General features: G+C 38.1%; 1 protein-coding gene across 5 annotated transcripts in view; it reads left to right on the top strand.

Annotated features, from left to right (window-relative positions):
- phactr2 (phosphatase and actin regulator 2) overlaps positions 1-14,320 on the top strand; it is a 48,382-nt gene that overhangs the window by 12,267 nt on the left and 21,795 nt on the right. Inside the window, exon 1 of one of the 5 annotated variants that reach the window (XM_027145885.2) lies at positions 8,078-8,520. The exons of 3 other annotated variants lie outside the window; for them this stretch is intronic. In XM_027145885.2, coding sequence (XP_027001686.1) covers positions 8,505-8,520 — 16 coding nt within the window. In that variant the 5' untranslated portion in view covers positions 8,078-8,504. Of the gene's footprint in view, positions 1-8,077; positions 8,521-13,707; positions 14,014-14,320 lie in introns of those variants that run through there. One more of the 5 variants, XM_027145883.2, reaches the window with a different exon arrangement.

Raw genomic sequence — 14,320 nt, 5'->3', positions numbered from 1 at the left:
GTGTATATTCAGTGCTCATATACAGTAAATGTTGAGTGAAGAGGTGGGTTCTGAGTCATCTTTTGGAGACCGCCAGTGATTCATCTCTTTGGACAGACAGGTTGAAGTTCATTACACCACCTTGATGCCAGTATTGAAAATAATCTCGAGGTATGGTCAGTCAAGTCATGTTTGAGCTTCGAAGGGCATGTGGTATAGTGCAGGTTTGATTAAAGCATAGGTGTGATACAGTAGGTTGAGACTGGTCCATTTATGTTTTCACAGACAATCATCAGTGTTTTGAATCTGATGCTGGTGTTGTGTGAAACTCCATGTCCCCTTCAGGATCTGTTTCCCCTCAGCCTCCCTAGTGAAAATGGAGAAGGTGAACACTCACAAAAAGTTTGCCTCTCAAATGCTTTGCTTGGCCAACTGAGATACTATGCAAATTTCATGACTCTCTAGATATGTTTGAAAATGAAGCAACAAAACATATGCTTGTTGTGATTTTACATTTTAATTAACACAAATACCTACTGTTTTTTTTATATCAATAAATAATGTAATATTTTTTATTTATTTATTTTTTGCAATTTGGGATGGGGCAGGGCTAGAAGACCAGACTGGAAGGCAGCAATGGGATGGTATTGGAGAATTTTGTTAGATTGAAACTGAGTCATACAACTGTATTCTGGATCAGGCGTGCTCATTTTACATTTTATTTGGCAGATGCCCAAATCCAAAACAGCTTACATTAAACATATTCATTTAACTGAACAGTTGAGGTCATACCCAACAATGGCAATGCGCTCTTCTGGTCAGTATTTCAACACCGAGCTAGCACTGCAGTTGGAAAGGTTGCAGTGGCCTCTGTGGGAAGGAACAGCTAAATCTTGCTGATACTATAAATGAGAATCCTGCATCACAGAGTCAGGTTAGCAACATTAGTTGAGAATGATTGCTAGTTGTCCTGAAGTACACATGCATTGTCAGTGTGATGTTCAGGTTTTCAGGGCGATGGCAATCTCCTGATGTTGAAATATAGCTTTATCTTCAGGTATCTACAGCGGCTCAGTACTGCTGAAATTAACTTTAAGTGATGAACTGCCATCCATAATGGGATGACTGCCAGACATGCAGAGATCTTAGTTGAAACATGAGAGTCTGAGAGAGGAAAAGAAAAAATGAGTTGTGTGTTATCCACCTAATAATGGCACAAAAAGATAGCCTGATAGCTATTAGCCTGAATATACAGGTATAGAGAAAAAGGAAGACAAACAACTAAGTCTTGTGGCACTCCATAGATTTGATACTATATGTTACCATCCCTGAATATTTACATGAGCTTTGCATATGTCAATTTTATTACACTTGTGTGTGTGTGTACACATTCAAGCAATTATCCATGTGGTAATAGATTAATGATTTTAATCATACCGTTCAAGAGCTTCAGTAAATATACATAAAAGTATCACCTCACCTTTTTGAATCAACTGTCCGGCTTACATTAGCATGTACCCAGTTTAGACTCGGATCTGCTGTTCATAGCTAAAAGGAGTAGAATCTGATGTGATTTTCTGCTCTTGTTTGCACCCCCCTCAAAATATGTGCACCCTGAAATGCATTTCTACTCACCATGGTTGTAAAGAGTGTTTACTTGAGTTGTCATTCCCCTCCTGTTAGCTTGAACCAGTCATTCTCCTCTCACCTATCCAATAATCAATCAATTGTTTTGCTTGTGGAGCTGGTGCTCACTGGTTATATTTTGTTCCACACCTTTCTATGTAAATGCATTAAAAATCAGAAAAGGTCAGCAGTTTCTGGTATACTCAAACCCATCTGGCACTTAAATAATTGTCATGCTCAAGGTTTCTAAAATCAAAATTTTTCCCAACTCTTAGGTTTGATGTGAACTGAAGCTCTTGTGCTTTAAGTGCCTGACTTTATGCATACCACTGCTGTTACACGATTAATTATTTACATCCTTGCATGACTTTGCAGGTGTACAAATGTTTCTAATATAGTGGACAATGAGTGCATACCCAGATGCATACTGTATGCAACTGCAATCAACTGCATGTTGATTTTTTTTCCCTTAGAGAGACTGACTGTGGATATTTGTAGGACATGCTTTGTTTATGTACTGTATAATGTATGGTTTTGCCATTTAAAACTCATTAGGCAGGCATATTGGATGTCAGTAATGCATTGTCTATGATGGTGCATTGCATGTTCAAGAAAAAAAGGTGATCTGATAGTACTTGATGTTATGATGTAGTTGGGATTGTGAAGTAATTTCTGCTCTTCCTGTGCAATAGCAATCAAACTCATCACTTGGTTTCTACAGCCAGTACTTTCTATAAGCTCCACACATACAATACATACACTATAGTTTCAGCTGCAGGATCCACAAACAATGGCAGAGAACAGAATGTGATTAGGTGCTGTGACATCTGAGAAGTGATACAATCCAAGGTTATAAAGTTGATGCATATTCTTGGCAAATAAAGAGCACCCCATCATTAAAAATGGCACTCTGCAACTGTAACTGTGTAACTGGGTAAATTTCTGACCTAGTAAGTGACCTACAAGTTCATGTTCTATGAGGACTATAATTCTACTCAGCTTCACGCTTGGACTTTTATACTCTCTCACTTGTCATTTTGAATGATGTCATGTGAAAAATAAATGGGAAATCAGTGGCTTTAATCTTATCAGGGTCATGATAAATAATGAGCCCATGCAGAGACCACTAGGTGCAAGGCTGGAATGCACTGTTGATGGAAGTCAGTCCCTTACCCAGGGGCACCATGAACAGACACATTCTCAAAGTTGGGGCAATTTATCTTAGTCAATCCTCTCAGGAGTTAAGGAAACCGGAGAACCAAAAGAAAACCCATGCCAAACATTAGAAACTCTAAACAGATGGTAACTTTGGCTCAGAATCATCATTCAACCATTATCAGTAATGGTTGTAGATTCAGAGATTATCCCACAGACATGCGAGCAAGACAAGAGTATTTATATTTATGGCATTTGGCAGACGCAATGTACATTTTGTACAACTGAGCAACTGATGGTTAAGGGCTTTGCTCAGGGACCCAGCAGTGGCAGATTGGTTGACCTGGGGTTCGAACTCACAAACTTCTGATCTGTAGTTCAACACCTTAACCACTGAGCTACCACATGCCCATCATTGAGTACGCCCTAGATGGGACACCAGTCCATTACAGTACAAACAGGGAGAGATTAGCTTTTCCATTCCACCTATCGACATGATTTAGTTGGTGGAGGAAGCTAGAGAATCCAAAGAAAAACCACAAGGATAGATGGGAACATGTTGACCTCCATACAGACAGTAACCTAGGGAGCTGTTTAGCATCAATGCTTTTCACTGTGCGACCTGAGTCTAAGATTTCCTGTACAGGGCTGACAGGAGCATATCCTGGTTTGGGTTTCTGCTGTAGTGGTCCATGCAACTCAATGAGATAACTGCACACAAAGGTGTTCCTAGAACTGTTTGGCAGCAATGGTTTCCACTGTGCCACCATGCCAAACCAAAGAGTGTGAATTTAGCTTATTTTCCAGAGCAGAAGATTGTAAAGGTATATTTATGAACATGCCAGTGATGAGCTTCAGATCACACAATATTCAATTCTCTTTACTCATGGACTCAAGAACTCTAAAAGAGAATAATTCATGGTATTCTACTGTATGTTCTGTTTTATTCTCACTATGCAGGAGGTATGATCTACTCTTTCTGCTTCTGTTGTTGAAAATCTCATGCAAGTTATTGGCATCATTAGCTTCTGTTTTCCCGCACTTGGAAACCTAATGCTCTCCACTCTCCCTGTGATGTGCTATTATTAAATGTCCCAGATTTTCAAATTAGACCCATCCTTGTTGGGGAAAAATCACTTACAGGCAGAATAGCAGGATGTCAAATATTGATTGACTTATTGTTTCAAATTGTTGGGTAAAAAGCCCAAAAGTAAAAAGAATTAACACCAGTGTAACAAACGGTATGATTCTTTTGCTCTGTCCATCCAAAGCATAGAAGATACTTAGATATCTTTTGGGTGAGATTTAATGGTCTCTACTTGTTTTGGCTCATCACTGTGCTTACAATATTGGGTTCTGCATTGCTGACAAAATAAATAAGTTAATTGCACAAAAGAGCACGGTGCTATATAAAGTTCACTACTATTTGTACTATTTTTAAAAACCCATCTATACAAACAGCATTTTCAAAAAGTTTTCTAGACATTAAAAAATAAAAAAAAAGTGCAAACACTAGCATGAGTAGGCCAGCCTAGAGATAGTATGTTCTATATCAAATGGCTTAAGAATAATATTAAGAGCATATATAATGAGAGGTAGAGCAGATGAATTGCAGAAAAAGCAAAAATATTACAAAAATAAATGACAAACACATGTAGATTGATGATGCGGTGGAACTACTACTTAAGGTTATACTTGGATGCAAAATCAACTGCTAGAGGGAAGGATTTATGAGTTTTTGAGACATATCATATAATAGTGCCCCCACATGAGGGTGTAATAATGCAGTATAACAAATGGTCAACATTATGGTATATATATATATATATATATATATATATATACTCTCCTGAACAAAATCTTAAGACCAGGGAAAATATTAAATATTAAAGTATTCACACGTTGCACTGGTATCGTATCCAGGTTGAAAGTACTTCTTCAAAATGCCAAAAGAGCAGATAGAGACAGATAGAGACAGAAAATAGAGAGTGGGCAATTTATTGAAAACTGCATTTAAACACAAACAGACTGGTCATCAGCTAATCAAGAGTTTTAAACCATAGCCTTTAAAATTATAATCTGTGCAAAAATATGGCTTTAATGTTATATGTAATGCTTTGATGGCAAAAGCAAAAAAAAAGGCTTGCAACGTGCCACTGCTGCCGAGGTTGGAGACAGTAAGACATTTAAAATATGAGAAGATCCTGAGAGATATGGGACAAAAAATCTAGTGGTAGACCCAAAAATATTTTACCTGCACTGAGCTGGAGGATCTGACAGACTGACCGCGAAGACAAAGGCCAAACCTCGACCCAAATTAGGGCCATTACTCATGCTGACCGCAGCCCAATAACCATAAGACGGCATCTGCAAGAGAAGGGCTTAAAGAACAAAAAACGTCTTCAAAACAACGTCATGATCTGGGGTGCTTTTTCTACTCAGTGTGAGTATGGTGTTACTAATAAAATGTAGGACAGTCCTGTCTCTAACTATTGTCAGTTAGAAACAGGAAAAATATGGGTCAAAATGGTGGAACAGAGAATATCTTGATTTTATTCAAATGAGTATCATGTTATGTTATGTGGTTTTCATCATGTGTTACACCACAGGTTCCCCCAACTTTTTTTCTGGAAAACAACCTGTCCTGCACGTTAGAGTTTTTCTTGCTTCCTGAATCAATTAAACAGATAAATAACAATCGTTCTGTGTGGAAGTGGTGTGTGATGGGGCTGGAGATTGATATTTACTTTAATTGATACATTCTAAAAGGATTATTAGTATATTTCAGCTGTATGATTGTCCTCCTACAAAGTAAGGCATCATTAATACATTTTTAGCCATTTGCTTTGCATATGTTTGGTGTAATTTCGAATTCATCATGCTGCTGCCATGTGAGGCAGTTTCACTGGCAACACCACAGGCTCATGTCATCAGGTTTCATACATACTGAATGCTTGAAGGATGCAGTAGATCTTGGTTTTGAATTAAAATCATTTCTTTTTTTCCCATGCTATGCTTTCCTCATTCCATGTTATATAAGACAAGAGAATAGAGGCTTTGCTGTTCTAGAAATCAATATCATGCCCTAAAGATGCTCAGGGCGGATGTTACAAAAGTGCTGACATCAGAGACATTTCCTACGTGTCAATGATGATACATTTCTCATTGCTGAACCACTTTCTCTTAATACAGTTTATTATTAGGCTTAGATTATGTGGAACGTTCCCCATACAAGACCCCTGTGAATGACTTGTTGCTATAGAAACAATAATGAATTAGAATCGACATATAAATGTGAACCTTTAATTTATGTTAATATAAAACAGAATCCACACCTTGAGATTCAGTAATTTGACAGTGCTGTGGTATAAGTACATTTAAACTAACCGTAATTTGCACTTTCTGTCTTTGAGACTCTCTTGTGGTTTACATCGTATCCAAAAACCCTCTGAGGTCATGCTGGCATGCGGCTGTCTTTATCTTTCACACATCTACTGTGCGTTGAAATCTGCTGAACATTCCTCGTGATTTTAAATCATTTCTTAATATGGGCTAACCACCGTGTTTTAAATAGTATCTTAAACCAAGAAACGACTGTTTAGCTTTTGTCAAGTGTTTTTGGTGGGTCAACTGATCAATAACACATAGCTGGTCAAAAAACAACTGAGCAATCAACTGTTCAATACATTCTAAATGAGGAGACTATGAATAAATGAAGCAGTAATTCTTAAACAGTTTGTCTGATATGAACACAAATAGCCTCAGATTACAGCTGAGAGTGTGAACATCCAGCTCATATACATGCAGAGAGAGAAGAAGGCACAGTGGCTTAGTGGTTTACCTTGAACCTCTGGGGTTTTTGGTTTGATTCCCTACCATGGCCTCTGTGTGTGTTTTTGTGTGTGTATGTGTGTGGGTGGGGGGGGGGGGGATTCTCTCTCTATGCTTTGCATGTCCTCCCGGTGCAAAAATGGGTTCCTGGACTTGTGCACCCCTGGGATAGACCAAATCGATTGTATCTGCATTAATAGAAAACTAAAAAACTAAATAGAAACTCTTCAATGACTCACAAGGTACACTCCATATATTACAGTGGTTTTGTGCAACAAAATGTGGAAGGATACATATTTAGTAAGTATGTATTAATCTCATTAAATAATATTAAATAAGTATTTAATAGGAATGGATCAATATGTTTTTTGTTTTTCAGATTTTCTTTTTTTATACTTGTTGCTACTGATATCACAGTAAACAACTTCTACTGTACTTATAGGTTCATTATAATCAATCAGCAATGTCAGGGATTTTTTTCACCCATACTGTTTTCACTCTTTACCTAGCAACCAAGGTCATGGCACTTACGCTACCTGACTATTTCTTCATAATGGTTGTTAGTTTTTTTTTTTTTAATGAAGTACATTAGCTAGTGCCATTAGTTACCATAGATTGAAGCACTTTTTGTTCAACTGTAGCTACAATCAGGTTTATTCTTTTAATTCGTTTCATTCATTCTAGTCAAGGACCTATAATGGTTTACCCAGTACATCAAGAACAACATACTGTGTAAGAGCTGTTATTTTCCTTGACATTGTCAGCATTTGCTATAGCATTGGTTTCTGCTGTGTACTGCTTGCCATGTGCTGAGATTTGTATGTGAAATTCTGTTTTATCGGGTATCAGATATTTTTTCAGACATTTCTACAGAACTTTGGTTGATAAAGTCTTGAAATACATCCAGATTTGTCTCATTTTATGCTCCTTTGTGTCTTTTAATAAATAGTATCAGGTGCTATCAGATGTTACCAGTGCCATTAAATGAACAAGGTATTTTAGATCCCTAATAATTTCCCAAACATTCCCTAACTTCTCAAACATTAGCAAATTTTTTTTTGTCTTATGTTAAGCAAACAAACAGCTTCCACAAAAAGCAGCTGCAGCAACATTCGGATATATGACAGTACTAAGATCCTTCGTATCAGAGAATGCGTTTGTGGTTATACTCATTCTACCACCCTGCACTGATCTTTGTCCTGTGATGCTTTTATGCCTCTCCCACTTTTCTATTTTTGTGTTCAATGGTTAGAAATTTGCGTGCACCAATTGGGGAGAAAAAATATTTTCCAATTACTTGAGAACTTTATCTCAGGACTTGTGGTTAATAAATAAATCATTTGGGCAGAGGAAAGAACTAGAGAGCACCACTTAAACAATAATTACCAGATATTTTGTGCTGAGAATGGCAGTTAATAATTGATGATCTCTACTACCCCGACCTGCATCGATGCAGTGGCTGTATTTATATGCAACGGGCTGCCTCCCAACAAGCACTTTTAGTAGATTGCTGGTGCACTTCACCGACATCAGTGGTCATCATTTCGATTGGATCTGTCTCCTGAATGAGTTGGTGGCTGCTGCGAGCAGTGTTTCCAGTACACTAATGCTACTATCAAGCACTCTCCATCGGCAGTGAGAGCACCAGAGTGAGGGCCGGCCCTCATTATGGGAAGTAGCTCATCTAGAAGTGTTAGCATTTAGGGGGTTGCTTTTGCGTTGATGGGAGGCTACGGTGAAGTGGAAAGGTATACTTTGGTGCATGTATTATCACTGGCTGCTCATTGGCACTTAGGCTGCACTCTAGGGCAAATGGATAGATGTTTTTCTCCTCATTCAGTCAAGACCTCTGTCTCTCGGGATATTTGACTCAACAGGAATTTGGATTAAAGTCTTCAATCATCTGAACTCAGATGGAGGAAGAACATGGTACAGTATGTGTATAAACTCTGCTTGCAGTTCATTTCATTCATATTTCATTATATTGGTCCGAATGTAAAGATAAAAGATTGTGATTTTTAAGCCGTGAGTGGATTGGGAGAGTAACCGGCAGACGGGACAAGGGCTGTATGGTCAGCTCCAAAAGGAAAAAATGGGTTTAAGAGATAGATATGAAAAATGTCTTTGTGGTTGATTGTGTTAATCTCACATTGAAAATATAAAAAAAAAATCTAACCGCTAACTGAAATCAGTTTATTCTAAGAAAAAAAATCTTTATCAGTATTTTGTACTTTCCCTTTGCTAATATACCAGCTGTCTGCTATGAGCTGCATGAGACTGGAGAATTCAGGGCTAGGAATCTGAGAGCACTTGTCAAGTTATATGTAAATCTTTTACCTCTAGCAAATAGTTGTTCTATAACTTGCTCTTAGATCCTAAAACACATTATACAAAAAATATAGATAATTTAAATTCACTCTTAGAAAAAGGGGGTTACTCAAGTGCTCTTCGGATTTTTAAAGCTTTCTAAAAAGAAGCTAGTGGAAGACAGAGAAAGAAAAGGACAAACAATCTAAAAGAGTATTTATTGATAGTAGACAGGTTAAAGAGTTATAGTATTTAAGTATTTATCCAATAGAAAAGGAAAATGAGAAATGAGATTTTTTTTCTTCTTCAGGAAATGGCATCTCTATGTATCTTCCCACAAATCAAACTCCCATAAGTCCAGACTAGATGAGCATCATAAAGTCCCTAAGTACTAATCTTTACGACTCAGCTGCATTAAGTCAGTGAAATCTTTGCTCTACCTCAGCACCGTTTCTGACTTCTAATTTAATGGCAAGAAAAAGTAAACATACGACCAAAAGGTGGCAGTGTTTTCTAGAAACTTACTTAAAAGTCGTAGGAGATGTTTTGCAATTTGGTGACTCACTAAAACACCCACTATAAATGATCTCTAAAGAGAAAACATTATAGGACACTATGAGTCAGCATGCAAGCAGAGTTTCTGCTGCTTTCCAGAGCATACATCACCAACCTGATTATTGATTCCGAAGACATTTTCTTGGAAACTGTCAACCGTTTATATAAAGAAACCTAAAAGAAATAGATCAACCTGTAATCTGTCCCATAAATGACATTATATCTTTTCTTTATGTATTTATTTATGTGTTAATGCTTGCTGGATAGTTCTTAACTTCCCAAATGGATTCTACATTAAATTGTGTCTGTTATATGATTCTATATACTGTAGAACCTTAAAGAGTGACATGCCAAGCATCGAAGCTCTAAATTTAGCCTTTATCCTAACAGTGTATTATAATAATGTTTACATATTACATGTCTTTGGTGTGGGTGGCACCACCTCACAGCTCCAGCATCAGGGTTACTATTCATGTGCTCTCTCCTATTTCCTCCTCTGCTTGTGGGTGGATTGGTTACTGTACATCAAGCCCCTATGTATGGATGAGTGTGTTAACATGTGTATGTTCATGGTGCTGTGCCATGGACACTGGTGTGATGAGAATATATGTGTGTGTTGCCTTGCTTCCCATTCAAGGTGTATTCCCGTTTCATTCCCTGCTTTTTTTTTTTTACCCTTCTAGAATTTGGATGGCTGGACCTTCTTTGCGTCTTTTATATTCGAATCCCACTTTGAGAAATCTGCCTTGTAGGGTTCTACAGAGAACTTTTAAGGGTCCTTAGATTGATAAGCTAAAAGAATTAGTAAGGGTTTTAAAGGTAATCTTTTATTAGTGTACATGTGCTTATCCATCTAATCCATTTTCTGCACCGCTGCTTCACCAAGAGGACACTGTGGAAGAGGTGCTAATCCATCACAAGACACAATCACACACAATACAGACAATTTAGGAATGCCATTTAGCTGTCAATGTATCTTTGGTTTGGGGAAAGGAACCGGAGTACCCAGAGAAAACTCCCAAAGCACTGGGAGAACATGCAAACTCCACACTCACAGGTCAAAGGAGAGAATCGTAGCCCCAACCCCAAAAACATCAACACTGGATCTCCATTGTTTAGTGATCTACTGTAGGGTTCAAACACCCTCATACATGCAAAGTATACACTCTTCCTCATCTTTTCTTATGGCTGTACAACCCTTATGTTCTATAATTACTTGTCAAGGCAGAGGTGCTGGATATAGCTTTCTATCTAACGTAATTATTTGTACAGTTAGTTAAGGATATATCGGGTACCTCAGACGGTGTATCAGTTTCTGTTGTGTGAAAAGGTGTTGTTTATTTGTGTGTGTGTTTTGTCTGTGAGAGACAAAAGGTGCCCTGTCAAGTCTTGTTGGAGTGTGTGTTGATCAGAAGCAGGCAGAGCATGCTATCATCCTGATGTAACGTTATGGCCGTCTTCTGGTCGTCAAAGGCATCAGCTGCTGAGGTGAACGCAGATTAGGATTAATACATGCAATAATGTTCAGCATGGTCAGAGTGTAATAAAGTTTATTTTGATGGATTCTCACTGCCAGATTTGGATGCACTAGAGAAAAAAACTGACCCAAATTTTGACATCCGGTTCTTCAATTCTCTCACATTGTATTGCCAACAAAAAGTGGTTCATAAAGTCACTGCTCAACAGGAAGTCATTTTATTTCTAAACCCTGACCACTGTTTGCTTTAAAGGCAGTTGGATGTGAGGTGATACAAATGCAGCCTTTAACTTATAAATATGACTGCGCTGTCGTGCACTGAGTCACGGATTTCAGCCTCGTTTGTAAGGAACAGTGTTGTGATAGCGAGCAGAGCTCTCAGGAAGAGGGGAAGGGGTGGGGAGCCGCAGCTGGATGAGAACTTCGGCGTACAGAACAATGCTTTCCATCTCCAGAGCAGGCTCGTTTCCGTTAGACTTCCTGTCCGGATCCCTCCCACACACAACTTCTCCGCTAAACCAGAGAGAAACTGGAAGGGGAGGGGGGAGGGGGTTTGGGTTGGGGGTGGCTTTTGGCCTGTTTTTCAGGAAGCCAGGCATAAACTAGATGCTAATGCCCAAGCAGCTCCAGAATCGAACACTTGATTGCAATGAAATCTGCCAGGTAACAATGGAGGAAACATTAGTTTTACTGATCTCAAAGGAGCATGTGAAGTACACAGATTGTTTTGTTTTCTGATGTCTGAGGAAATAATTCCCTTGTACGTGATGCTAAAATATTGCATCTAAGGGAATTTTTTCAAATTCTTGAACTCTGCAATGCAGAAATGAAAGTCTTTATATAGGACCATTTTTATACAGTATATATTTTTTCTAATGTCTAAGTGTACACAGGTGATATTTTAGCTTTTCTGCTTAGCCAACTTGCTTCATCGCTTACATTCCTCTTTTGTTATTTCCTTTAAAACATTTTAATAATAAAATACTTGAGTGAAAAATTTATTTTCATCCTTTGTTGCTTTAAAGAACACACAAAGCATCATTTAATCCACTAAAGCATGCTTGTGTTTAATCATCAGTGATATATTAATATGTATCTATCTGGACCTTTTGAGAATTATTCCGATTGTAATACAAAAAAAACAAACCTTTGCTTTTAAGATGCTGTGAAATGGAAATCATAATGCATTATACATCCTTAACGTAATGCATTATTTAGTGAAACAGGATATTCAGGCAGAAATTATTGACCATTTGATTAGTGCAAATCTTTACGGCTTGTCAAAACAAACATGGAGTCAGAATGAAATCAAAATCTATAATCTGTCTATAATCAGTCATAGATGATTACTCTTACCTATTAATGTTATTGTTCCCCATGAGCACAATCATAAGACATTTAGAAGGAAGCAAAGGTTGGATTTTAAATTTAATGTTTACACAAAAAGATAGAATTATAGGCTGGATGAATTAAAGATTATTAAAGATTTTTATATCACACTCAGAATGTTTATTAATATAAACATTCAGTCCTACATCAATCAGAAACAAAAAGTGATCAGTGTGTCATTTTTACGCAATAACTGATTATTAAAATACACTCAGAGGAATAAAAATTCCAACCATATATTCTTTAGCAAGAGATGATTGGAAAAGGGATTAGTGTGTGGTTACACAATATATGTTATGAGCATAAATATTTTAGAAAACATTCAAGGGGCTTTCACACACACTTCCGCATTATAACCACAACAGCACGTCTGCTTCCGGCTTGTGCACTTTAATAGCAGGGAAACTAACTTATGCCTACAGGATCTTAATGAATCACAGTGACAGTCATCATACATCATACAAAAAGTCTGTAAAGCTCTTTTTAGTAATTTGGAGAAAGGTGTCAGACTGGACGCTGTGTCATACATAAAATATTATGAAATACGATGAATGTAAACATTGCTAAAGGACACTTGAGAATTTGACTCGGGATATGACGTGTTCATACAGTTCATATATGTGTGTGTATACTGTACTGTATACACACACACACACACACACACACACACACACACACACACACACACACACACACACACACACACACACACACACAATATACATAATTGTCCATAATGCTAAGGGGCAGGTACAGTATTTACTAATATTGCTTCTACACTTCTCAAATGCTTTCCCACACAACACTGTTCTTCTTCTGTGTATTCACTGTTCTGTGTTTTTTGCTCTGTGTACCTCTCGCACTGTTGTGTATTTGCACTTAAATAATAGAGTCTACTATTGTACTGTACTGTTGCACCGTGATCAAAATAAAACACTTGTGTTTCGCGTAAAACACTTGTGTTTCCAGGTGGATTTTTTCCCCCTTTTTAAGCATCCCTGCATACTGTATATCCATCCATTCTATACCGCTTATTCTACATGGGATTGTAGGGTTAATAGAGGTTATCCTAAGAGACATGGGGCATAAAGCTGGAACACCCTGAACACTGTGCAGACCCATCACAGTCATTTGATCTGTTTGTTTGTTTATCTATCTATCTATCTATCTATCTATCTATCTATCTATCTATCTATCTATCTATCTATCTATCTATCTATCTATCTATCTATCTATCTATCTATCTATTACATTTTGTGTATGCAAACGTTTGCTGCAGATATAAGACTTTTTGAAAAAGTATTGAAGGACAAACGAGGTTCTGTTGCTTAATATTCCTTGGTGTGGGATGGAAGAGGAACTCTGAGCCTGAGAGCTGAGGGGCCTGAGAAAGGAGGAGTCAGGCCACTTCCTCTCTGCAAACTGCTGCGGGTTTGCACGCAGTCCCCATGAAGGAATGCTCGGTATTTCAGGCCAGTGAAGTCACTTTTCTGATGAGGCTTGTGAGCGCTGTAATAAGCCAGTGAACCGGGACACGGAGCTGCCCGCCGGTGATGATGAGTCGCGCGTTAAGTCGGCGGAGCGGAAGTTGTTCACGGTGCGCGCGGTGTTTTTGCTCAGCGGCCCGTTAACGGAGCGCACAGACACCGTCATGGGCCAAACATCAGTGTCCAGCCTGTCTCACGGAACCGGCGGTGAGTGTGTGTGTGTGTGTGTGTGTGTGTGTGTGTGTGTGTGTGTGTGTGTGTGTGTGTGTGTGTGTGAGAGAGAGAGAGAGAGAGAGAGAGAGAGAGAGAGTCACCAATAATAACTAAAACAAAAGTTTGTCTGCGTCTCAAACCGCATCATTGCGCACTACATACAGTAGTATCACAGTAACACCCAAAGAGTCCTGTTTTTGACGTTAAATCGTTTGATATCCTGTTTCCTCGTACTTTAGTTAACAAAGCAAGCAGAGTTGGACAGAAATACGTATTTATTCTGTAATTAAACTTCGGAATA

The sequence above is a fragment of the Tachysurus fulvidraco genome, chromosome 4 (assembly GCF_022655615.1).
Source record: "Tachysurus fulvidraco isolate hzauxx_2018 chromosome 4, HZAU_PFXX_2.0, whole genome shotgun sequence".
Lineage (NCBI taxonomy): Eukaryota > Metazoa > Chordata > Actinopteri > Siluriformes > Bagridae > Tachysurus > Tachysurus fulvidraco.
This window is presented reverse-complemented; position numbering and strand designations above follow the sequence as displayed.